The sequence below is a fragment of the Diadema antillarum genome, unplaced genomic scaffold, assembly GCF_040938485.1.
Source record: "Diadema antillarum isolate AM-2024a unplaced genomic scaffold, OU_Dant_1.0 seq00000688_RagTag, whole genome shotgun sequence".
Taxonomy (NCBI): Eukaryota; Metazoa; Echinodermata; class Echinoidea; order Diadematoida; family Diadematidae; genus Diadema; species Diadema antillarum.
The window spans coordinates 597,809-625,725 of NW_027271593.1; the positions used below are offsets into that span (position 1 = coordinate 597,809).

Here is a 27,917-nt window from a genome sequence, read left to right on the forward strand (position 1 = left end):
TTCAATATTCTTTATAAAAATATGGTCTGAGGTACGCAATCCCCCTGGTATCCAAAGTTTGCTTGTATGTTGTTACGTGATGTCACTCCATGTTGCCGAACAAACGCAATTTTGCTCCATTATAGTGTGAGACCAAAATTATTAGCATTTGAACGATGTTTACTAGTAGGTATTGGTGGATAGGCATGGCGTCCAAAATGAAAGTAAAACAAACTCTGGGCTATTCATTGGTTTTGGTTGGTTCAATTCCTCAATACCGAAGTTACACGAAGAACACAAACAGTTTAGGAAATCTTTATATTTTTGTTGAAAATTTCACAGAAAAACTATTCTGCTCAACATGATTATTATGTTAAGAAATAATTATGAAAGCGGAAAACACACAGAAAAATTGTGTACCCTGCTTTTCTTTTACAAAAAAGAAAATTAGACTGATCACGCATCTAGAGATAAAACAACAACAGCAACAACAATAACAACAATAGTCAGAGTGTCAAAGTTCAGTGCACAGTGGGAAGATTCAAGGCTGCCCCGGAGGAGAAGGACGCCCATCATAGCATGTGTCTCAGTGCAGCACAAATTGACGCCACGAGCAGCAGGTTGGAGAGCGACACCTGAGACGCAGCCCCGCTGCCGCTGCCGCCGCTGCCGATGTTTGCCCCACACGCTAGCCAGTCCGACGCGAAACTTCTCGGCGAAGAGACGAAGTACACTTCGTTATCTTTGAAACTGTAGACTTGCCTCTTCTCTAAAAAGTAGCTGACACCACCAGCTGTGGATACACGATATGAAAAAGAACAAAATCCTTGTAAATACTGACGTAGTAATCACGATACACATATATGGTAAACTTATTGTGATGTACAGTTTGGGAGCTACCAGTGCACACCATAAATTGAAGCATTTGATCGAAATTTCCAGACAATTAAAATCATCACAAGGACCAAAATAAAACTTTCAAGTGATACCTTACTTATAACATAACACGAAGTATTCTTGGAGTTATGATTAGAAATATCCCATATTTTCTCAATGTATCCTTTAGCAGCTTTAACCCCAAATATCTGAAGTCAACAAGAATGGAGTTAATTCGCTTTGCCGACAAAAACTCTCCCAAATGACGTCATGTCGACGGGCCCTCATCTGTCGACCTGACCATGAAGAACGGTTCGAAATCCAATACTTCCCAGAGATGCGTTCAGTATCACTTTACGATTTCTCGTTTAGACAAACATGTGAATGAATTTACGTAGATCGCTTCTTGTAGATTTTGGTTGACAGTCAGACATGACGACATTGTTCAATTACTTTCAGCATTTCATTGTTTTTACAGATAATCAATGGCGCTATATAAATGCTATTTATCATCATCATAACTACCACCACCTCCACCACCACCACCATCATCATCATCATCATCATTATCATCACCATCATCACCATCATCATCATCACCATCATCATCATCATCATCACTATCATCATCATCATCATCATCACTATCATCATCATCATCATCACTACTATCATCATTTTCCCAGTCATAGTTGTCATTACCATTAGTTATCAAACGGAAAGTCTATTTTTCTCGTGTTGGCAGAAGCTCTTCACAAATTCGAGCCATGGTTTAGTTTGGGTTGAGATGAGTCCAGACCCATATGAGCAAATCACATAAAACGACTGGCCTCGTATATGAAGACTTAAAAAGGAAGTCTTGCTCAAAGCAATTATAAAATAAGTGGTAGGTCTCTATAACACATCTCTGTGGTCCTACCTTTGCCCTGCGTCCACACGGCGTCGAAATTTCCGACGCGCCCTCTCCAGTTTGCCATAATAGGTCTCGGGTAACTCGGATCCACTCGCATGGTATTCTCGTTGATACGCCAGTAGCGTCGTCCGCTGAATAGGTAGATTTTATTGTTCCTTGCCCATTTGAAAGCTGCTTCGATCTTATTGGTAGCGATTCCCGTTCGTTCCCGGATGTCCATGGGCTGGTACACCCCTCGTGAAAATTCCCAGATCTCGTTACCTGTAAGCAAAACAGAAGTTACCAAACATTCCTTTTTACCGCGGTGCAAATGACAAAAATCATGCTGATTCGATCTCTGTTTAACTAGTCACTCTCAGTCAAGTAAAGGTGCTTCAAAACTATTCCTTTCATCTTTGTTGAATCAGTTTAAAAGACATATTTGCTCGAACCATTCAAGAGGAAAGGACTGAACTTATAGCAACTTCTTTGAACAAAACAAAGAATAGGAAAGTTTTAAAAGACTGCCTTGAGGTAAGATGAATGTTGCCCACGCCAGAATGTGTGACGTCAAAACTTAGATGATATACGTTTGACTATATAAAACTATGCCCATTCATGAGGTGAATATTGATGCATATTCATGAGAGGTCACCTGAAAAGAACACCATTCTTTGCTGGCCCCTGAACGTTCTGATGAAAGCTGCGTCGGGCGGTGACTGCATATCAATGAACACGGAATCGGTTGCCATGGCGACTGAGACTCGCTCTCCCGCCTTCTTCACCCAGAATTGCTCTCCCTGCCAAAGTAGAAAACAACAGTAGAAGTGTGAGATGATGTGGGATTTCCCTGTCTTTATATCATTCAAGAAGTAATTGATAATAATTCATGCAGTTATTCATGTATTTGTGGCTATCAATCAAAGTCGTGAAAAAACTGAATTACACGTGATTTCGGATAAATTTCAATAATATATCGCGTAGAAATACAAGTACAAAAAGAGAAACATATTTTGAAAAGTAGTGCGACTTTACTCAATACTTACAACAGGATTATAGAATAAACAAAAGGCGCAGACTCATGTTTAAAACCTCCCCGCTCATTTTTATCACCTCTTCACTTAATTTCATCAGTTTCTATGTCGTCTGGAGAAGCTTACAGCGTACAAAGTTTCGTTTCGTCACTTGTCATTTATAATCGGGATTTTCATCGTCAATATGATTTAAAGTTCAAGCATTAAAGTTCGTCAGAATCGTCACTGACGTTCGACTCTGTCGCTGAGCGAGTGTAGAAGGCTGGAAGAAAATCGTCGTATCTTTTTTTTTCAAACAAATTCATTATGTCTTCATTTAAATTCGTCAAGTTTTACATTTGTATAATCATGGTTCTTAATATCCAGATCTGTAACTTTTCCACTGTTTTCTGTGTGTCGGTCGAGTTTGTAAACTGATGTAAGTCAGTGCCCCCAAAAGAAAAAAAAAATAATTTGTGTATAATTATGATTAAAGAGAATGTAAGAATGTGAAATGTTAAATTTGATGAGTAAACGATTTGGTAAAGGCATTTATTACAACATTATGCCGTATATCTGAGAGACAATTTTGAGTGAAATTCTGGTGAAAATTGGCTCCAAGACGAAAAATCATTTTGCTGTCTAGTCTCTTAAAACCTACGAATTTGAATTGAAATTGTCAAAAAAGCAGGCAGCAAAGCACGAAATGAAATGGTAAAAAGATGAACCTGAAACAAACATTCGAATATTCTGGAGTATTCAAAGCTGAATGAAACAATGACAAAGATGTATAAATAATAACAGTGTCAGGAATGTCGCCAATGCCTATGATATCAATCGGAAATTGATCAAAAATCAGGACCTGTTGCTCATGTTGAAAGGTAGTTTGTCGAAGAGTGTATATTCGTCCAGTGGTGGTGAGTTTTTGATGTGTCATGCCATCATCAATACTTTGTTTCTTTGGCCTTCTTTTATCATTTTGTCTCGTGATGATCATAGCATCACTTGTTTAGAATGCGTTACCATTGCAATGGCATTGTGCATAACGACATCAATTTACGTTCTATGTGTTTTGAATAGCAGTGCTTGGCAACAAGAAATAAAATCAACCCGCCTATGTTCTTACGTCAGTTCAAAACGCTGACCTTTAGGCAAGATCGAAAGCAAGAAATGGAAAGACAGAAAAAATGAAGAAGAGAGGTAGAGGTATAGGTAGAGAGAGAGAGAGAGAGTGAGAGAGAGAGAGAGAGAGAGTGTGTGTGTGTGTGTGTGTTTGAGAGAGAGAGAGAGAGAGAGAGAGAGAGAGAGAGAGATGGAGGGTAGGGGAGGGAGAGAGAGATATTTGGGGTGGGGTAGGGATAGCAATGATATAGTATCCGACCAGAGTGATACACTGTGATGAATAAGATAGAAATATGAAAAAAAAAGTATATTTTAAACAGTTGTGGAAAGCAAAACATCAACATTTGAAAAAGAGAAAGCAAATGACAGACTGTAAAAATGTAGGGAATAGTGGCAAGGAGAAATCCTTTGTCTGCCCCCTCCCCGAAGAAACTTTCTCGCATACGCCCTTGTACTCGAACCGCTGTTGCCTGGACATCACGCGTATAGCTATCATGCCATCACAGTGTGGAGCTCGAACTCCGCCTCACGTGACGCTGCTATATGAATGACGAAATCATCTCCCTGGCTCCAGTTTGACACTGATATGCTATCTGAGCCTTCTACAGGTATTAACTGGTTACCGATGTTGCATAGTCATGCGCCTATGACATTATTTTAGGCACATTATCATGCGGAAGATGCCGCTGTCAGAAGATACCGCTTTCGCAAACGGGGGATTTGATTTGATATTCTTTAATTTAGCTTGTTTTCTGTATTTCTCACCAAGTATTCAAACGGGCAGGGTTTGCATGATCAAAACACAATAAACCGGTTTACTAACATATTCAATTTTTTACATGTCTTTCTGACAATAGTTCTTGACAACCTGAAAGCTTGCCCGCGGTTGTCCGACGTAAAACAACTAACAAGTTTCTAATGTAATGCAGACTGGATTCCAAGTTGTTTGGAAGCCTCTCTATTGCGTCCTGATAGGTGGAGATACAGTTTTTGTGTAGAGGTTGTCATAGTTGTTAAAGAAAATAATGAAACATAAGAAAGGCTTACGCTGAAAATGTAGAGCGCTGGACCTTTGGTGCCTGTGAGAGTGCCGTGAGCAACCGCCGAGACAGGGGCATTGCACACAGATCTGTCCCTTGGTCCCCTGTCGGGCACATTGGGCCGACCTGGTGGAGGGCGGGGCCTATTCGGGGGCTGCGGTCTGGCCCGGGCACCTGGGGCAAGATAAAAGAAAAATGAAACAAAACAGTGCTTTACAACAAGTCATAGTATGGATAATGATGATGATACTGATGATGATGGTGACGACGCTATTACTTCCGCCAAAACAACAACAGCAACAGCAGCAACAGCAGCAACAGCAGCAACAGCAGCAACAGCAACAACAACTACTACTACTATTACTACTACTTTATTACTACTACTACTATACCACTACTACTACTACTGCTGCTATTACTACTACTACTATTACTATTACTACTACTACTACTACTACTACTACTACTACTACTTCTACTACTACTACTACTTGTACTACTACTACTACTACTACTACTCCTACTCCTACTACTACTACTACTACTACTACTACTACTACTACTACTACTACTACTACTACTACTACTACTATAGGTCTACTACAACTACCGACACCATGACTGCTGCCACTTCTACTACTACTAGTGAAATATACTCCTGTAGCTTTTACTATACTTGTATCAATATTGATGATAAAAAAATATATTTGGGCTTGTTTGCAGGAATTAGCGTCTACAATGTTTGCTGGTCCTTTTCTTTCAAGAGAGCTCTGCCGAAAATCAGAATTTCAACCGGCATTAAGAGGTAACTATTTTGTACTTCATCGATCGAAAGGGACCGAAAAGTAGGTGAAAACTGGTTCCCCCAGTCATACCTGTTTTAAGTTTTTTATCCTAAGCATCCTTTATCAAATGAAAAGATTTTCTAACACGATTTAAGTGGAAACATTAGTGTTGAGGATTGACTTACCGTAGAGATTCTGAATGCCCCGGATGTCGTCGCTCGGCAAACGGAATTTTGGTTGGTAACCTTGATAGTAGGGCGCCATCAACGCTCCACTAACTTCAGAGTGGGCCAACCCAAGACTGTGTCCGATCTCGTGCGCGGCAACAATGAATAGATTCGTGCCTGGTATGAGACGACATAAAGAGAAAAAGAAATGCTTAGGAAGAACTATCTTTGTTACAATGACAGGTGGAATTGTAAAATCTTAGGCAGGAGGAAGTTGCATTCATAGCCAGAGATAGTCAGATAGATAGATAGATAGATAAATAGATAGATAGATAGATAGATAGATAGATAGATAGACAGATGGATAGATAGATAGATAGTCAGATAAATAGATAGATAGATAGATAGATAGAGAGAGAGAGATAGAGAGAGATAAGAGGATGGACAATATAGATACTTAAAAAGAGACTGAGCGAAGAGAGATGAAAAAAAAAAACATTTCCGTAATAATACTTAAGGTCTTTTAGTTGCATCAGTATCATCTTGATCATGGTAGCATGAATCAAATATAAATGAGCATAAGCAGTATCTACAGATACATATCGTGCATATTATTATTGACATATAAGCAGACACGAATAAATGTATGGTTCTCTTAAATGCGTAGTTTCTATTAGATTTGTCATGTTATGTCAATATTCAGTTGATTTAAAATCTAAATATTAGTAAATCTGGCACAATTCTTTGTCATTCTTCTGTACCATGCCGTGTTCTGTCACTGAACGTCTCGTCTTCGTCGAAATGGACGTCGCCGCCGATGCCGTCACCCGGAAAGTAAGCGTGTGCCAGCGTCCCTCCTGGCCCGTCGAACGCGTAGCCATCTCCGTGGGACTCCCGAGCAAAGAGTATTATGATGTCCGCATTAGGAAAATTGGTCTCAGAGAAGTCCAGGCGAGCAACGTCGCTCCAGACCTGGAAAGATTGTGCCATGACTCGCCGAATGGTGGCGCGACCCAAATCTGGCGTGAAGTTCTTGATGCTGTCGGTGTAAAAAGGTAAGTGTATGATCAGGTTGGCTGAATTCCATCAACAGTAAAGACATTGTCGTAGCATGGACATTTTGAATCTATTTTTAGCTCACCTGAGCCAAAGGCTCAAGTGAGCTATTGCGATCGCCCTTCGTCCGGCGTCCGTCGTGCGTCGTCCGTCGTCCGTCGTCCGTCGTGCGTCGTGCGTCGTGCGTCGTACGTCGTGCGTAAACTTTTTACATTTTCATCTTCTTCTTGAAAACCCCAAGACCGATTTTCATCAAACTTGGCAGGTAGCATCCCTAGGGGGTTAGGAACTCAATTTGTTAAAATGGGCACCATGCCCCACCCAGGGGGCCCCCAGGGGGGCCCAAACCCCCCAAAATTAAGGAATCTGTAAAAATCTTCTTCTCTAGAACCAGAAGTGATAGAGCTAAGTTAATACTATGAGTTAGTACATTGATGACTGTAGTTTCAAGTTTGTTCATGGCAGAATCAGGGGTGCCCCCCTTGGGACCCAGGGGAGGGGGTGGGGAAGGGTTCTAATGGGGCCTAAATTGTACATTTTCATCTTCTTCTTGAGAAGCCCATGACCCATTTTCACCAAACTTGGCAGGTAGCATCCCTAGGGGGTTAGGAATTCAATTTGTTAAAATGGGCACCATGCCCCACCCAGGGGGCCCTCAGGGGGCCCAAGCCCCCCAAAATTAAGGATTCTGCAAAAATCTTCTTCTCTAGAACCAGAAGTGATAGAGCTTAGTTAATACTATGAGTTAGTACATTGATGACTGTAGTTTCAAGGTTGTTCATGGCAGAATCAGGTGTGCCCCCCTTGGGACCCAGGGGAGGGGGTGAGGAGGGGTCCTAATGGGGCCTAAATTGTACATTTTTATCGTCTTCTTGAGAACCCCATGACCCATTTTCACCAAACTTGGCAGGTAGCATCCCTAGGGGGTTAGGATCTCAATTTGTTAAAATGGGCACCATGCCCCACCCAGGGGGCCCCCAGGGGTCCCAAACCCCCCAAATGAAGGAATCTTTATAAATCTTCTCTAGAATCAGAAGTTATAGAGCTGAGATAATACTATGAGTGAGTACATTAATGACTGTAGTTTCAAGTTTGTTCATAGGAGATCCAGGGGTGCCCCTCTTGGGTAGGGGGGGGGGGGTGGTTGGAAGGGTCCAAATGGGGGCCTGAATTGTACATTTTCATCTTCTTCCTGAAAACCTCATGATGGATTTTTGTCAAACTTGGCAGGTAGCATCCCTAGGGGGTCAGGATCTCAATTTATCAAAATGGGCACCATGCCCCACCCAGAGGGCCCCAGGGGGCCCCAATCCCCCCAAATTAAGGAATCTTAAAAAAATTGGGCCTTTATTGTACATTTTCATCTTCTACTTGAGAATGCCTGGTCAAATTTTGGTAGAGCTGTGAATAATTTAGATGAGTGACTGCGTGAAAGGTGAACTTGCGATACTCAGGTGAGCGCTAGACCTGCGGGTCTCTTGTTTTTTTTTTAATTTAAATTTGCCGATAAAAGTGGAAAATTGCAGTATTAAAATCAGTGAATAATGGCACCGTATAAACAATATGTGGATTACGGATATTGGGTTTGCGGTTCACCATGTGGTAGTCCTGAAAAGGACTGTTGGAATAGGAGATGTGATCGTTTCTATGTTACTTACCATTGTCAAGGTTTGTATGATGAAATTCAAAAGACATAGGGATCTTAGTGTACAATCAGTTTAATTCAATGCACTTTTACTGATAATCATAGAAATGTAGAATATCTACAGTATAAAGTGTGACGGGGAGTTCTGATAGAGTAGTTAAACTTTTGACTTAACTGTGATCCCTTTGTAAATTTGAATACAGATGTATTAATATAAAAAAAAAGTCGAATTCAAAATGTTTCATGATAGTAATAATTCATCAACAAGTAAGGTCAAACATAGGTAACTACATTAACAATCAAAACAAACAAATAGAACAAAACAGTGATTAGGGACCAGGGAAAGAGCGCTGTATTACTCAGTAATATCTTAAAAATGAGCTCCCGCGTGTTGGAAGAATGTGGACAAATCCAAAGTCTTACTATAAAAGTTTTAGAAAGCTCTATTTAGTATATTATTGGGTTTCTTGGACACATACGTATAATCATGTAAATTTTCATTTGAGTTAAAATAACATTAACTAGAATTTATTCAATTTTGGAATAATCGGATTGTGGGAATATCTTGATTTTCATAAAAATAAGATCGCCGCAACGCATTTGATATTTCGACTTCTTCGTGCATCAAATACATATATATGAATTGACATGAATGCACAATAGAACATGATATAGTGTAGGGCATGCATAGTTACATAGTATCAGCCGGGTTCATCGTGAAGTCACGAGTGCGCCATATTTGGTAACAGGCAGATGCACATATTTTTAATGATTTTGCATTTTTCTTTTTTCTTTTTTTTTTTGATGTCGGCAGTCTGATGGCTAGACGCGGAGGAGGTATTTTCCATCACAAATCTTGGCGGACTACCCCCCCCCCCCCCCCAGCCTGGCTGAATGTTCTTAACATGAATCAGAGAAAGACGACACAACAGCGGGGAGTTGAACTGGCTCCAAGATTCATTAGCATCATCACATTACAGCACTCTGTCGACGTTTCAGCTGTATTCATTTACTCAGCATTGCTCAGGGTAAAAGGGTGCTAACAAATTCAGAGCTCCCTACAAGTGTGAGGATTTTTAACAATATCGCCTTCATCTAATTGCAGATTTCCGGCCAATGTTTTAGACATTCACACTAGCCTGTTATTAAACAGTGTTCAAGACCCCAGATGAAGAAATAAGGAAAGAGTTTGCGATGCTATGATGTCTGTTTATTTTTGTTTTTTGAATCGTGAAAGAATATCAGCTGGGCGGCCAAAGTAATAAACAACTATCATCAACTGGTTATCACCTCAGACTGGGTCATCACTATGGACGTGCACAGTAAAAAAAAAAAGAAAAAAAGAGAGACAGTACAATGATTCTTAACATGACGAATATTTGGTATGAAGCCGTGGACGGAGTTAGGTACTAGTATTTAAGGTTTCTGTTGAGCCGAGTTAACCCTTTCCATTCTGAATTCTGAAATGCTCATAGACTTAACACGCAGGCTTCAGGTTCCCGTACGGAACGGGCTAATAACGCAGAAGACCTCAGATGCAGACCTTTTTTTTTTGACCTCCATTGGATACACATGTTTCGTGACTATAGTAGAGAGAAAGTCACTCTAAATTGCATACGAGACACGTTCCCAGACTGCAGATCTGCGTGGTAGGTTTTGTACAGGAATCCATCCACATCAACCACAGCTAACTTGTTCTTAGCAAATTGGTAATTCCTGAAAGTTATAAACTTTTCCTCTATTTACTTTGACATCTTTGTCATGGGAATGAAATGTGGTCCGGAAAATATCATTTGATTTATTCGATCTTTATGTATTGCAATAAGAATTGTAATTACATTGAAAAAAATGACAATAATGGTAGCAGTGAAAATAACGATTACCATTATTATTGTTAATATCGTAATTTATGATCATAATAATCATGATGCTAAGAATAACCATGATGACTAAAATAATGATAATTGTGATATATTATTATTTATTATTATTAACAACTTTAAACTGAAATAAGAATAAGCATCATGCCTGTTATTAATGCTCTCGTTATTGTTGTTATCATCATGAGTAAAATCATTATCATTTCCAGGAGTTGTGAGGCATAGGATATGAGATGAGCCCCAATTGAATCTACTTACGCCCATGTCAGCTTCCTCTTGGTCCAGCCATGCTGGATGGCGAACCGCCTCCTCCTTGTCTCCGACGTGTCCACCGGCCTGTCCGAGTTGCCGCACCGCTTGCTCTTGATCTTGGCCAGGGTGGCGTTGTTCAGCCGGCCGGTCTCGGCGAGGCCAGCCATGCGTTGCAGTCTCCTGATCGCGCTCTCCTCATCCTCCTGACTAATGACACCTTTTACGTTGGCCAAGTACTCGTATTTCTTCAGGAAATTCTGCGTGTGGGAGATGAAAAAAAGAGGGAAATTATATAAACTTGGAAGTGTCTTGGAAATCAGGCACAATGTTGTCTATAGAATAGAGTACGTGCACTAATGAATATAAAGACACATTGACATTTTTATTTTGCCCATTTGTTTTCATTTCACTTGAAGTACCTCAAAGACTGTATAGTATGAACCGCAACAATATTGACTTTTGCTACTTTTTGGTTTATGCATTGCTTGACTGCAGTGTCCTTATCATTCGTGATATTATTCTCACTATTTGTGCCTTTCTTCTCTGATATAGATAAAACAATGTATACTTAAATCATTATGAAAATAAAAGTCAACTCGATCACTATAGTGTAGTCTGGTTGTGGCATTCCCAGAGTATTATTCTTTGAAGTAGATTTCAAGTGGATATGCTACGTATCGATACTAGATCGTATCCTACTCCCATTTGAAACTTGCCTGACATCCTACACTTTACCCGTTGAGGACGGACTGATTTTGCTATAACACGTATTTCCCATAGACTCCTGCCCGAGTATACTCGGGACTAGTCTTCAACGGGTTAATACTCTCAGTATGGGATACGCTAAGTTTATCGAAATTGATATCCGATCTGATCCGAAAGAGGTGTGCTCATAGTATGTAATTATATTCTAAGGATATTCCATAAACAGGATTCTCCTTTTAATTTCCGGTTCTCTCCGGACTACTAAGAATCAAGCGCAGACTCTCAACGATGGATTTAAGTACAGAGTGCAGCATAGGCTTGTAAAAACACGAATAAAAGACGTATGCCTGTGCACAACGTAGACTTGAGTCTCTATCTTTAGGCGGTAGATAAAAGAAACGTTTTAATCAATGTCATCTATTTGATTCCAGTGTAGATAGAAGCAGAACTAAAAGCTGAGCTAACCACACTTTGTCAATTCATTCTCTCGTCATATACTTCCTAATTTTGAGTGGTCATTCTCCCATGTTTCGATGCAAAAGCTATAATTCAATGCAAAAACAAGGTAATGGCTAAACCTACGTTTATGTATTGCATGCTATAATTATGACAAAAGGTTGACTATACATTTAATGTACGATTTTCAGGAACAACTGCATATCACTCGAAGTATACTAATGGCATTCGTATAAACACATGTACATTCAATTGGCAGCTCAACTGGAACGCTGCGTGACTGATACAATGCTTTTAACCTTCAACTGAACAAATACTGTTAATGCTGATGTCTCTTAGAAAAATATGATGAATATTTGTGACGGCAAAAGCATATCATTATTACAAGCTTGACGAACCAGACGAAAGAAAAAAAAATTGACACTGACATGACTGATAAACAGTGGTAGACAATACCTAACAGGCTCTGCGTATATTTTCGAAGGAATATGAGAACAATGTATAATAAAGATTAGTAGATCTTGCAGCCGTCGCAATCTTTTGATTACATTGTAGCACGAATCACGAGACTTTCTTTTAATAGTGAGAATGATTGTGTTCACCTGTTCAAAGATATTTACACATTCTTCAATTCTACGTAAGCTGGGTTCTGCTGACTATTGCGCTGCATCACAACAATTATCTACCATTCCATACGTGACTATTGTCGCATATTCACAGCATTATTCCCTCCTGGGAAGAACACATTGTCCCACAGTGTGAGAACCACAGTGTGAACACAGTGTGAACATAGTGTGAACACAGTGTGAACACAGTGTGAATACAGTGTGAAATCTCCTCACACTGTTAAATTCGAGCGTTTTAACAGTGTGAACACAATGTGAGTCGTCAATTCACAGTGTGAAACAAAGCACTGGTATACTATGTGAACACTCTATGAAAACCACACCACATTGTGAAATCATCTTCACACGATTAAACTCGGGCGTTTTCACATAATCGAATATATGAACACACTGTGAACACACTGTGGGACACTGTGTTCTTTCCAGTAGGGTACTTTTAACATGTTTATAATAATTTGAGATGACAGACACTGCCAAATTTAGGCAGTGTATACCGCGCAGATTGTTCATTCGTTGTATAATCATATTCTTCCCTGTGTGCCTGCCTGACATTGTTTCGCGTTGAAAACTCGGTACCCCAAACAGCCAAAGCTAGGAATAGGCCAGTCTGTTTGAGTGGGTCTCAAGCATAGGCCTTCCCTGTCATTCAGCCTGCCCACGTGATCATAACTAACAAATTCTCCTAAATCACCCTTAATTCCTCCCGGATATTGGGTGTTGGAAACGTAACCATCAGAAAAAGGGCTACCACTAGCACACGCCTTATTCACACGATGTTAATAGCCACACTGCTCTCGTGGTAATCAACATATTCATAGTTTAAAAGTTATGAAACAGTTCAAAGAAGAACATTACTGCCAATTACATCATAAACATCTTCTCGATCATGAAATATAGTTACTCAATAAACATAAAACAAGACAGTAACATTTTACGAGAGTTTAATCCATGCACGTATAAGGTTCATCAGATTTGGTAATGTTGGCAAAATCCAAAACATTCTTTCTATAACATAATAGTATACAATATATTTCCTCGCAGATATATTGATATACTGTCAATTACGCTGTCATGATGCATATTGCAGCCAGTATTCATTAGATTTTGTAAATGCTTATTGATGACTACCGTTGTTTACTAACTGTTGATTATATTGCGCTGATGGAAATGGCTGGCGAAAAATAGCCCGGAAAGTTAGTGTAGGACAAGCTAATAATAGGTGGACTAAAAATAACTTGAGTGAATCTTTCCAATTTGTTTTTCATAGTCATGCACGCATTTACAGCAAAGGTGTAGAGTACGGACGGTCTATTTGTCATTAATGTCAACAGTTTATCCCTGTATGATAACAACTAATCATATCTTAATTGTTTTCAGTGCGCCTCCACGCAATTGTCACAAGCATGACAAGTATACATATCAATGCCAATCTGTTGTAACTTGAACTATTCTCGGGGTTCCAACTTAAATCATGTGCTGTTTGATCGTGCTGAGTCGCAGCTACACGTCATTGTGAAAACCACAGAAAGTCGTATCTTGTTTTAGCACTTTCGCTTCGAAATCAGATATGATAGGACTGAAGTTGAGATGAAAAAAAGAGAAAGAAATTGATGTGGATGACTCACAGAGATAGGAGAATTAAGAGATTACTCTATGTGACGTTTATCGAGATATTCTTTACAAAAAGATGTGCCGTATTGCAGTACATTTCAGGCATCACATTAAAACTGCTATACTGAATGCTATATTTCGTATCGAAAGAAGGGTAATCATGAAAATTGAAATTTTCTGATTTTGCATTCTCTGATGAGAAAAAAAGAAGATATCTACAAGTATATGTCCTCATATCGTTGGTTGTAATTTTGGTAACAATATTGACATTGATGATACTATGTTAAAACTGATTTTTTTTTTGCATGTATGTTATGTATGTATTGTATATATATATATATATATATATATATATATATATATATATATATGTTGCGAATTCACGTATTGGCGCCAATGTAACGAAGAATAAACCGGTAATGCAATATTTCGCCAATATAGAGTTTATTGAGCAACTCAATAAACTCTATAGCAACTCTTGAGTTGCTCAATAAACTTTATATTGGCGAAATATTGCATTACCGGTTTATTCTTCGTTATATATATGTATATGTATATATATATATATATATACATATATACATGATTATATATGATATATGTTCATATTTCTGTATAATCACATCTGTACTGTATATTTATATCTATATTTATATACTTACTTACAATTGCTCATTACAATATATAAAGCGTAGCAGCTGATACTCACTACTTTCACATAGCATTAAATCAGGTACAATCAGATTATGATAGGCCTACCTGCCTACTGCCGATGTCGGTTGACCGTTTTTGCTTCAACTTCTTCTGAATACATTGCTTCCACTTTATACTACTACTACTACGATTACTACTACTACTACTACTACTACTACTACTTACTACTACTACTTACTACTACTACTAATACGATTACTACTACTACTACTACTACTACTACTACTACTACTACTAATACGATTACTACTACTACTACTACTACTACTACTACTACTACTACTGCTACTATTACTACTACTACCACTACCTTCAACTTCCACCTTAGTTGTCTTCTCAACTCCTGATACTTTAAACCCTTGTGAAACACTAGTCTTGAATGCATTGCTATACGAGTGTGAAACTTGAGAGTTATGTATGCATAATGCTTATATATTGTATAGTCATAAAGGACAACTGATAATGGTCAAGAAATATTAATCCTGGGAAAGATAAGTCAATGGACAGGTCAGTTGCAATCTGCAGATGGCATTTTGGGAACTTTAAAGGGTGTGTACAGTTCTGGTAGAGGTGAGGATTTAGCTTTTGACATTTTGTGAGATATTCAGAATCCACTCTATGAGATGTCAAAGAGCATGCAATTCTAAGGGGTATCGAAAGTTTATTTGATGAAATTTGGTTTTGAAATGGCTGAGATATCCAAAACAAGGTGGAACAAAGAGATCCTAATAAAAGGCGTGGCCTGTCGCCTTTTATTATTATCACTTTTTTGGGTATCTCAGCCATTTGAAAACCAATTTCTATCAAATAAACGTTGAATCCTTCTTAAAATACCATGCTCTTTCATATTTCATAAGAGGTTTCTCATTATCTCACTTAGGAATGTTCAAAACATGAATCCCCACCTCAACCAGTCCTGTACAGTCCCTTTAAGGTCTTTATAGGGACGGGGTTACGACCTTTCAATGTCGAATGTTGTTCAAGGAGGAAAGCGCCGAGCTCTCACACCCAGCTACGATAAGGTATAAAGTGCGTCTTCTTGTATTTTGTGACAGCACCCAGCTATCAGATACAGTCGGGGCTTAACTCCTCACTTCCTGCCGAGAAAAGCCGCCTGCGTCACTGACACTTGTGATCAGGTACGGGCAGGATGCTACCGCTTAGCGACCATCGCAGAATCCAAACACAATAGGGAAACTCCTAAATATGGCAACACGTCTTCCACCTAGAACAATAACCCGGAGATTTTGTGTGCAATATACGACAAGAAAAAAACAAGCAAACAAAAACAAATTAAAACAGTGAAATAAACAAAGCAAAAGAAACACAGGACTAATAAGATGAAAATGTCAATTTTCACGAAGAAAATTGGAATAAATCATGTAAGAAATAACACCTTTTCTTCTATTAAGAAGGCTAAGTCAGCAAACAGCACCAATGATAGAAATTTGTATTACAATGATATCAGGCATGCTTTTCAATGTAAACTAACTTTTGGCTTGATTTCATCAGACCTATACTCAGTTCTACAACAACAGTTTAGAATATGAGTGTGATTATTAAAGGAAGAAGGTTAGTGGTTTGTGGCCAGGTACCGAATTTTATCAAACAGTGTATCGTTTGCATAGTGATCAGGGTAGAATTGTAGCTACGTGGTGAGGATAAAGACATTCGACGCATGCAGGCAGTGTATGAAAAAAAAAAATGTGTCCAGATTCTCACTGGATACAGAGCCGCTATATTGTCAAAGCAAGAAACAAAAACAAAAGTAAAAACTAGGTCAACATAGGTATTAAAACAGACAAGCAAAGAATGGAAATAAGCAAAGTAGTGACGTCATGTAGTCCGAGGGAATGGCATCTAACACACTGTTACTTATTTTCATATGGCACTGCTACTCGCAGAAGTTACAATAAAAATCGGCTATCAGCATTTTGTCGCAAGCTAGCGCGGTATCACCTTTTCGTCTACCCTAACACCATATGAATGCTTGACATTTGCATTTTTTTTAAGGCTCTGAAAGGTGATACTATTTTTCCCCACAAGTTCATCCGGAAGGCGGCCTTTTGGACGAAAATAACACGAGACAATGTTAAAGTCGGACAGTTTCCAACATTTAGCGCAGAGAGCAACTTAAGTTCCGTTAACAAGTTAGTGTAAACCAGTGTTGACGTATCTTTCATGCATACCTCAAGGGTTTTCCGCTTGCTGCATGACACGAAAATGTTCCAACCCCCCCCCCCAAAAAAAAATGACATTATTTTGGCATCAAATCATAGACGGATCAGAGTTTCATGGGGCATCTTTGTGTCTACGGGACCCCCTAAGATGTTTTTGAAGTGTGAGTTAATAATATCCAATGAATGTCACATGGTAAGGTGGTGGATTGGTTATCGTTAAGAAATTTGTTAGGAAAGGCAAACTCTCACACCAGTCAGGCAGGTGTCAGATATAAACCCTGTTTAACGAAATAGCACAACTTTTTCACGGAAAGGTTTTCAGCAAAATTATTTGACAGGGGATATGAATTTAATATGTTGAGGCATGCATGTGTAATGGGCACACAATTGGAGACAAAGTGGTCAAGTTTCGAAAGTGTCAAGAGCCAATTTCTATCTATGGTGCATGTTTCTGGGCTTTTGTTATTTTATCATCAATGTTGTATTCCCTTACACCTACCCAGACACTTCTCACGTGTTTGTTTGTTCGTTTTCGTGAGCGCAATTGCAGTGAAAACAGCTATGTTCAACCACCCTTAACCTGCTTAATTTACTTCATTTATCGAACAGCTGTTGAAAGAACTTGATATTATATCATAATTTATCAAATAGGCGTTGAAAGAACTTGATATTATATTATATAGCTGCCAACATGTAACAGTAGATGTTTTGTGAACACAAGACCTAGTTGTTGTGTCGTGATCAAATGAGTAGGCCTACACATTACAGATGAAGTAAGAAATGCAAAACAGTTACTGAAGGTGGTATTATTAGAACAACAGCAACTAAACATACAGCAGAAACATAATTTTTCAAAAGCGACTTATGACGAGAGACTATAAGATATATACTGTGTGTGAACTCACGTATGCATACGCAACAGGTCAATCTCATTTTCACACAGAAGTTAGTCATATAAAATGTAAAGATGATCGTTTACACTTAGTCTATTGTGCATAGAACCTTTCGTTTAAAAAGTTACCCAGTTTTGATAAAGGATGGGCATTTTTGTCTTGTAAATGTTGAACTCAATACAAGGCTGGTGTACGAACATGATATCTACGATTGTCTTTATCGCTAAAGGTGACGTATCAGAGACGTCAGGCTTGAGGCACCTTCTCTCTTGGGTTTAGGTGCTCCGAATACGGGAGGTCACCGGTTCCGTTTCCAGAGAGATGGGTAAAGGGGAGCTGGGCGGGGGAGGCGGAACTCAGTTGACGTCAATATATTCGTCTTCAAATTTCATCAGAAAGGGATTTCTTTATGACAATTGACATGGGAACAGCTTGGTGTTTTTTTTTTTTATAATACACCGATCAGTTTTAATTCCTGTGAAGTTTGGGAATAAAGGTGAGTTTTTAAAAAATTCCTTTTACTTGCAAACTTCCATCAAGGTTTCTCTTTTCTCAGTTTCTTGCTAACGTCATAAGATCTACTTCGTGAAAATATATCTTTCCTGTTCCTATCTCTCTTTAAGCCTTACTATATATGGTATAGGATAGATTGTTAATGACGTGATTTTATATCTTTGGATACATGTATGTAAACAATCGCTCAGATATGTACACAAATCTAGCAAATACCAAAGTTAAACAATACAATCTTTATGACGTATACACAACGCAAAACCCACGCACATAATTCCGCAGACATTATTCGGCACCATAGATTCAGAATGAGATCCGTTCTAGGGTGCAAATTAGTGTGAGTAGATGGGTGTGCCTGTGACTTGTAAATGCACTAATATAGGATTCGTGTCACCTTACAAGAAGAGACAATTATTTTTCTGCATTTTGAACGTACAGTTCTGGAAAGATTACTTATAGCGGAGTTATAGGTGTAATGGTATTATTTACCATTCGCAGATGAAAAAACAACATTAGTGCTTCAAAATAGTTTTAAAATGTGAATTAGTGGTAGAAACAACCAATGCAAAAATATTAATCAGTATAATCAATGTTGAATATTCTTAGATATGCAAGACGTGAAAAATAATCTTAATAAAATTGTTTCCACAATGAACCGTCGACAGTTATAGTTTATTAAGAAAAATATCATTATCTCCTTATATTTCAGGCTTTATTGCGAAATCTTTATATGGTAGGATGTTTTGTGATACAACTGACGTACATACTGTATATGCATCAAATGTGATAACTCAAACATTTTGTAAATCACTGCTCCCAGTGGTACACAGTACCTTTAAATCACAATAGAGTTGAAAAAGCCTAGTTTTACTTTTTATGATGTGATATTTCTAGAAACCCTGGCACTAAACAGTCAGCTGGAATATTTCCAGCTGCATTGTCTATAAAAAGCAACAGTGTTGGACTCAATCTTTGTCATCCTATGGGGGCGAAAAATAAAAAATAAAAAAAATCAGAGAACATTAACAGTAACGACATCGACCCCACTATGGGACATGCTCCTGGTTATGTTGTTTGAATCATGATTCTAATTCTGGCTCGAGACGCAGTGGCGTGCCTCCAAAGTGAAAGAGAGGGGGAGGGGGGCAGAACAGAATGCAGAAAGACCATACCAAACTACCTAAAGTGAGGCTAGAGTCATGGAGCTGCAACTTACTACTAGATTTGTAGTTGAGCAAAGGGTGTAACGAGAATGTGTAAGAATTGGGGGGGGGGGGATGGTGGTTAAGGAGGGGTATTACGAAACTTTTTAAAGCTAATCCTCCTCAAAAAAAAAAATAAAAGCCATTGAATTTGCAACTTTTCATCATGTTGCGAAAATCTATGACATCTGGGCACAGTTATACAGTGAAGATGTATAGAGTGAAGATAAGACACCACATTTTGAATTTTCGATCGAACGCTAAACATTTCTTGTTGCTTGAGTATCATACAGATCTCGTTATGACTTCCTCTTTTTTTTTAAAGATCGATTCGTACAGAATAATATTTTTTTTCCGTCTTGATAGTTGTCATACCAATTAAGCATCCTTTTCTGATATCAACTGGAGTCGTGACCAAAAAGAATCTTTGGAATGATTGGACTAAGGACGTTTCACTCTCACGACGAAACACAGAAGGTTTGTGGTCTTGATGAACAATGTCACATATTCGTCGATTTTTAAGATTTCTTGAGGACATTTGAATCATAATCCATTATTTAAATATTTCTTCCGGCTTCGCTAAAATGTTTTTGTGAAAGTTTCTATATTCGCATCATGTAATATGATATTGATTTGGTTACTTTTTTCCTTTCCGTTTTTAGAGATATTGTCCTCGTTTGCATTTTCAAGTATAGAAGGAAACTGGTCGTATCGCTTGAATCGAGAGAAATATCATGTAAGGCCAAATCTTATATCTTGTTTTCCTTGAGATAAGCAAGGAAAAGCTAAATCTCAGCTCACACTAAAAGCAGAAGTCTTAAAGTGCCCAGCTGCAGGGAACATGTCATCGTTACAAAGAAAAAGCTGCTCTTTTAAAATTTTGTCTGTCGAGGAAGAACTAGAACACTCACATCTGACTGACCCCAACCGAAAACAATAGAATTAAACAAAAGACACGTATGTTTTTCTTTCGTTAATTGCATTGGATTAACGAATTACACAACAAAATGATTGTGAAAAGAAATACGAAGAACACTTCAAAGAATATTTCGCACAAGTCCCCAAACATTTAATGCGTTACAGGAGACTTGATTAACTACCCAAGACTTGCTGGGGTTATTTTGGTTCAAGCAAAATGTTATCACGAATTTCCAACCCCTACAAAGATGAATAACGCTGCACGTCATAATCACATGAACTTCCGTGTGCCCTTCCCACTGCAGAAAATATCCTCCGATGGACACGTCAAGATTACGAGACGTCTTGGTAATGGGTAAGTCACTCATAGATACCGCCTCTATTTCGATTTGAAAAAAATGTCAAGTTTACTCAAACATTTAATGTTTAAGTTTCCTGTATGATTTAATAATGGAGATGTATTTTTAGACGCAGGAGTGAGAACTTTTGGTGGGTGATTAAATCCTCCGGTTGAGTAGGTGGTCTGTATAAGTGCTGCAATGTAAAGACCGTCAAAAAATAGATCCCTCTCCCCCGCTTATCACACAAGCCCAATTCCGTCATTGCCGACTTGAATGTAGACCAGGTGAGACTGAATATCATCACGTAGTTACATTATTTTCGTTTTCTTTCTCCCCCTTCTCTTAGTGTTTCCCTCCCCTTTTAGGGCAGAAAATAATCAAGTCAGTGCTGTTGACATAAAGTGTACCATTATAACACCAAGGGGCTGATGTCGCTGATAATTATGATGTGCTTACTTTGACTGGGTGTCTGTTATCAGCGAATGTATATTGAAGATTTCATTCTTACACACTCTATAGAAAAGGGTAATAACAGAGGTTTGGCTGCTATTTGTATTGCTGTGGGTTACGAACAATGACAACTGCATAAATGATGAGAAGATGAGTTGGTTTGAGCCATAAAAGATTCCTTGTTCCAAGGAGGTACTTATCATACACCTCCTTGTTGGTTATAATTCGTTAGGATCTTCTGGTGATGTAAGTTTAATTTAAACGCGTTCACCCTTTGAGCTAAAAGTGGGATACACTGGGCATACGGGACAAGGGTTGATACTAGGTCCCGACTGCTAGAGCCGCAACTAATTCACGTAGTCACCTACGTCACTCATCGCTATTACACAAAAGAGGATAATCAAACAAGAAAGAGTTGTGACAGGGTTTCGACCCCTTGTTCATCCTGGGCTCGGAACAGTCAACGCATTGCCTGTTAAACAGAACCACTATCACTGACGTGCGTAATGCGACAAAATGAGAAAACAATGGGACGTCCCAGTAAAGGGGGGGGGGGGGAGTGGTGGTGGTAGAACAAGGAGGACAATAGTGCCTTGGGTTGCCATGGTTGCAACTGTGGGAGGATCACGTATGAACGTCTTCAACTCTGAAGCGGGTTACGCAGCGCGCAGCTGTCTGGCAAAGATACGCGTAGTCAACAGATATATTCATCCGCCGACTCTTGAGAACAGTTTTCACCCCCTGTTTGTGAGTCCGTGATCTATTTTTGGCTGAGACTGGTAGGACCTTGGCAAATCTTAAGGGGCCTCCAGTACCGGCTCTTTTCTGTAAGGACCTCAGAAACACTTCATCTGATCTTGTGTCAAACAAAAATGCGTGCCAGAATTCAACATTTTCAACACATTTTTGTATTTACTGCAGAACGGAAATACTGGAAACTGAAACTGAACGTGAAATGCTTAACGGCATACCAGACATGACGGGGATCACTCTTAAAGGACAGCTCCATTATTGGGGACTCAGGATCAGATGATGGACGGATAAAAGCGTCAGACAGGGATCTTTCTCGAGGACTGACGCAGAGAGAGGGAGAGAGAAAGGGAGGCTGTGGTTAGTGCTTCCAGGCTAAGTTATGAAAGGGAGAAGGATCCGATGCAGCAACCTTTACACTTGGCGGCAGAGAAGTGGGAGAACGTGAGGGTGATAATGCGATGGCATTACCACCGAAGAGCGCGTGAGGGAACTAGTTTTTACCTCCCAGATTACCAGCTTCCGGTAATTTGTGGGATGTCGTTGTTCGGCGGCAATACTGCCGAAAGACCGCAATTGTTTAGCGCACATCTCAATGTTCTAACAAACATAGGTAGTCTGGCCAGGATATGTCCACTAAACCCGAACACATCAAAGTTCATGAACACCATTGCTCCTATCACTTTTGTTTGTTTATTTGTTTGTTTTCTTGCCCGCCCCAGTTATCTTGGCTACTTAGTTCTGGCAGAAGACCATGTGCAAAGTGGATACCAAATTCTAGCTGAATTTCATCTGAGACCATCATGTAACTGGTAAGAAAAAAAGCCTCTACTTTGCTACTTTTAAACTGGACCCATGTTGAAAATGAGAGGATCAGTCCTACATTCCTGGCATTATAACAGGAAACAAAACAGTTTAAGTTCCATAGACTGGAATTTAACATCCTAGAGCTTTGATGTATTGTACCCATCTTGAAAGAGAAGGAGTGAAATTTAATCCCTAATCCCTCCTTGGAGTCAATTGATTTGTCTTTTAATTTCTTTTTTCCATTTTCTTTGGAGGCAGGATGTTAACTACGAATGCTTTATGGCTATCTATTTGAGTCTCTGATTACATTATAATGACATCTTGATAGATATATCTTGTTATGATTATAAAATCATATAGAATAACAAAACTATATCTATTATCCCTGTTGGTAGAACTCAAAGTCCTTCAGTGTGAACACATTGTGAACACAGTGCGAAACATTTTACACTAATAAATTCGAGCATTTAAAAATTTGAACACATTGACAATCATCAATTTACAGAGTGAAATGGAACATTACTATGTGAACACTCTGTGAAAACCACACCGCAGTGTGGAATCATCTTCACAATGTATTCACAATGTCAACAATATGTTCTCATAGTCGGCAATGTGAACACATTGTGAACACATCGTTCCGAATTCACAAAGGTAGTTTAAATTTAGACCAAAATTTGAATATAAACCATGGTCTAAAATAAGTGTGAAATAAAGATATAGTTATACCTTTAACATGTGCGTATCGATGCACGTTTGTTACTGGACGTCAAAATTAATTTGCATAAACCATGGCCTAACGAATTCAGGCCATTATGAAAACACTGTGAGAAATTGATCTCTTAAGCAGGGATTCTACTTTGTCTCGTACGTCTCTTCAACCATCGTTTGTACGTACTAACTGGTGAGTTTTTTTTACTTAAATAGCGAGGCAAAAGTATGTCTAATGATCCCGAGACCTGCTTTGATTGTGATTACTTTATTCCTTACCTTGTGCCCCTTCCCGATTAACCAAAATAACCCTCTGGATTGATACGCTACCGCGTCTCTATTAATCTTCTCGCTTATGGTAAGATCATATTTCTGAGTCACTGTACTATTCCTGAATTTCTGCATTCACAGATCAACTCGATCATGAGTTCGTGGCAGCTTATGCTATGCTGTTTCTAACATAACCTCCTAAATTTCTATAGCATATACTTCTCATCTTATCTATATGTTTTTTCGTATATCAGTTGTATAATATACTATTGCTCGTGTTTTTCTACTTGTGTAATACTTTGCAATAATTTTGATTATTGCATTTGTCATTGTCTGCACATTTGGAATTTGTGTTTGTTTGAATGCGGAAATAAAGCAAACCAAACCAAACTTGGTGATTTATACAGGAATATCTGTATGGTTTGAAACTTATAGATTTGTAGATCACAATCAAGAATTGGAATGTCTACAAGCAAAACGCTCCTGGAAAACCCCAAACAAACTAACAAAAAACAAAACTTAAAACAACAAAACAGAACTTAACAAAAAAAGGGGGTAGGCCTACGTGAGTGAGTGGAGCACACGGCAGGACATGTGAAGATAGGCGAAACGCTAGACAATACCCGGATGTTTACCCTTCTATGCCATGAATATACAGCGTGACATTCCAGGGTTGATTTATCAATTATTTTCTCTCTTATATGAAGACGACATTGTATAAACAATGGATAATTTACGAAACCAGAAATAATTCACAATTTCTTGTTCGTTCAATATACATGTGTGTGCAATATCTTCCCACAAGGTAGCTCACTTAATTGCCTCATTAAGGCGTCCGGTATTCCAAGAGGGCACAATGATTTACTCTATCTTGCTTTCTACAGTCTGTACTCTCCTTCTGTGTGGAGTTATACCCAGGCATCACTTTAGATTTAGTAACAAACACCAATTTTATTGAACTCGACCCAGCTTATCGTTTAGCTATGACTTACATTCCAATCACAATGATATTGGATCGATCCTAATTCGGAAAACAAAGATGATACTATACAATTCCACATACCACAACAAGGCCCAACAATGATATTAGTGCTAGAAATAAACTGATAATAATGATGATACTAGTGATGATAATGGAATAATAAATCATGACAACGAAAAGTTTGTAGATTATATGTCTTGATTGGAAACAATCTTCCATGTAGCTGGAAGGAGAACATCTGAAAGATGTTAGGTTAAAGTAAATGATGAATGATGATGATAATGAAACGGCATTTATATAGCGTCGTTTATCTGTTAGAAACATTCAAAGGCGCCCTGCTTCCACAAAGTGTCACACATCACTCACAAAGTTGTTTGAAAAGATAAGTCGTTAACGATGTAACTATATGTCAATGTTTATGTTTATATTCATTTCCATTATCCTGGATCTCATGTTGATATCATACGTGACCTCATCCATCATAAGAAAGGAGATTGCCATAAACCTAAGTATGAGGAATTTGTCTATTTAACCAGGGATTCATGTGTAAACGCTTGTAAATTTGTCTTGTCAGGTTTGACGTTTTAATACTTCCCTAATTCATGTTGAAAAATCTTCCCTATGTGCTCACATATGATCGCTTTGGTCACATGAGTGTTGAGAACAATGAAAGGAGATTGAGGGAAAAAAAAGCTGAGAATACACCGTAGAACAAAACAAACAAACAAAAATAAGCGGTCATACATTCGAATAATATTGATTACAAGGATAGGGAGTCTACAGTGGGTCATCATTCTGAAACATTAGCAAATGCCTTTGCTGTCTTTAATTCGTGGGAAAGTCTTTGAGGAAGAGTATTTGATCGGCACTAATTGGACATGTCCACACACAGTCCTGGCACATATGTAGCGGGAGGAAGTGTCTCATAGTGGACTAACAAACACACATGAGCCGATCATCATGGTCGAGGAACAGCCCGTATCATTACTGAAACACGCCCTTTCATTCTTACACGAGGATTGAATATCATCGGCCGTTTAACACAAATCAAAACGCCAAGCCACATTCGAATTGACTTTAATATCTAGGATAGAAACAAACAAATTAACAATGATCTCAGTTGGGAATTTAAAATGTTATGGCGTTATATTTTATTACAAGTTTTTGTTTTTTCGAAAAGGTGATAAAAGTCTCCATCGCACGTGCAAAAATACTTGACGTGGTCACGTCATCGTATCTCATGTTAAAACGTGACTTGCGCACAATTAAAAAAAAAATAAAAAGGTCTCCAATGCAGGACAGATAAGATAAATCATATTCGTCATATCAGATTATTGTACAGTTGTATTTACGCAGCAATAACTTTTTTTTTTTGTTGTTGAAGGAATTGTCGTTGCTATATTATTGGTCGAAAACACTTTTGTGTGCGTATGTTGATTCACAATAATGTGAAAGCTTTTAGATTGTAAGACCAAAGCTCGTTAACTTTCCAACTGTGGTTGAGGCCAGTTCACCCTTGGATGAAAACATATGAAACTTGGAAAGGGATTATTATCTTATTTTTCAATTTCACATCCAAGGTTTGATAAAACGTTCTGTCACTGTTTGATTCTTTTCCAACTCAACGTGATCATACAGTGGTAGTTTAGTTTAAATCATCAATATGAATAATCAAACTAATTAATACAACGTAATTTCGTCAAAAGCGCTTGTAGAAAACTTTCTTTTTTATCAATCGAATCGATTTGAATTCGATCCAGTTCAATTCAATCTCTATACGAAGTGAGTGCAGAAACGTTGCTGACGTCATGGCACGCAACGCCCTTCTAATGCAGGCAAGTTTCTTTTTGCACCGGGTCCTGCGAGAACTGAATCACGTGTCAACAAGTGCACGGGAATATCATCGAGAGCTCAATCAGTTGCCATGAGGGTCACGTGCTCGATGACGTCACTATTAAGTATAGGCCTATCCCGTGTTATGAATGATATGCTGTACTGATGACGTCGTGTTCTTTGTTGATTGATTCCACGACTCGGAATCGATCAGCCAGAATGAAGCCATGGATGATCACCATTTGATTGCCTCTTACCTTAAGATAGGCGACGTCGTCGGCGTCGAAGTCCTCATCGGAGTCGTTGCTGTTATATGAAGGTTGTGACTGGCCCTGGGACTGGCCCTGGGACTGACTCTGGGACTGGCCCTGGGACTGGCCCTGGGACTGGCCCTGAGAAGGGCCTTGAGACTGACCCTGAAAGTGACTCTGAGACTGGCTTTGTTGCTGACCGGCGCCGGCGGACTCAGCGGCGCTCGCGTCCTGGTACTGTGGGTAGTAGTCGTTGTAATTCGCATAATCTCCGTATTTATTGCCCCAGAATTGTCCGATTACACAGGGAAGAAGAAGCAGTCCTAGTAATAACACCATTGGCCTTTCGGCTCCTTTTGTAGAATTCCTGACAATCATGTTGGATTTGTATTTTTTTTCTGTTTTGTTTCGACACTCCTACAGGGTGTCAACAGCAAACAGAAAGCACTTAAAGATTGTTGTATAATCACGAGAGACTACCAACAACTTCACACATTTAGCAGAGTAGAAGTATTCAAAGAGTTCACAGTGGGAACAGACTTCAAACTTTTAGTTTTCCCGTCCTTGAAGACACTTTTTGCCAGTCTTGTTCCAGAACGAGTACTGGCCTAATGGTGTGATGGTTCACGAAAAGTTGCCGGGTCGATCATTCATGCTAACTCAGTCGTTCACCAGCTCTCTCGGCAGAAATGTGGCTGAGTGTCAGAGGGTTGGTCACGGCCTGAAATAAACCGGCGACTTGGCAGTCTGATCGCTGGCGAAATTGAGAAAGAACGAAAATATACCCCGGCTCTTGAGAAGGGGGAAATTGTCGCTTAGCAGAGATGATTTCGAAGTGTCTATGTCTGTGCATGTGTGTGTGTATTTGTGTGTGTATGATTATGTGTATGTGTGTGTGCGTGGCCAGGACTTTGCTAAATTTTCGTGATGAATAATACCCTATGACGGGAAGATAGTAATTACTTCTCAGCCAATCAGAATAGTGAAAGCAGGCCGA

The 27,917-nt window shown here is 39.0% G+C and overlaps 1 protein-coding gene across 1 annotated transcript; it reads right to left on the reverse strand.

Moving 5' to 3' along the window:
• Positions 1-551: 551 nt before the first annotated feature.
• On the reverse strand, positions 552-27,298 carry LOC139737298 (macrophage metalloelastase-like). Its single transcript, XM_071647973.1, has 9 exons — positions 27,135-27,298; positions 26,927-27,023; positions 10,714-10,964; positions 6,636-6,913; positions 5,893-6,051; positions 4,930-5,096; positions 2,403-2,547; positions 1,759-2,029; positions 552-759 (listed from the first exon to the last, which is right to left on the reverse strand). Exons 1-9 carry the CDS (start codon positions 27,296-27,298, stop codon positions 552-554), a joined length of 1,740 nt encoding a protein of 579 aa, XP_071504074.1.
• Positions 27,299-27,917: the final 619 nt, after the last annotated feature.

What these genes read in the sequence shown, in the direction of transcription:
- LOC139737298 (XM_071647973.1), bottom strand. Translation starts at nt 27,298, where the DNA reads ATGATTGTCAGGAATTCTACAAAAGGAGCCGAAAGGCCAATGGTGTTA. An exon ending in AAGAGGAAGCTGACATGGGC is followed by an intron (nt 6,914 to 10,713) that starts GTAAGTAGATTC and finishes TTACACCGACAG; the next exon opens with CATCAAGAACTTCACGCCAG. An exon ending in AAGAATGGTGTTCTTTTCAG is followed by an intron (nt 2,030 to 2,402) that starts GTGACCTCTCAT and finishes TTTTGCTTACAG; the next exon opens with GTAACGAGATCTGGGAATTT.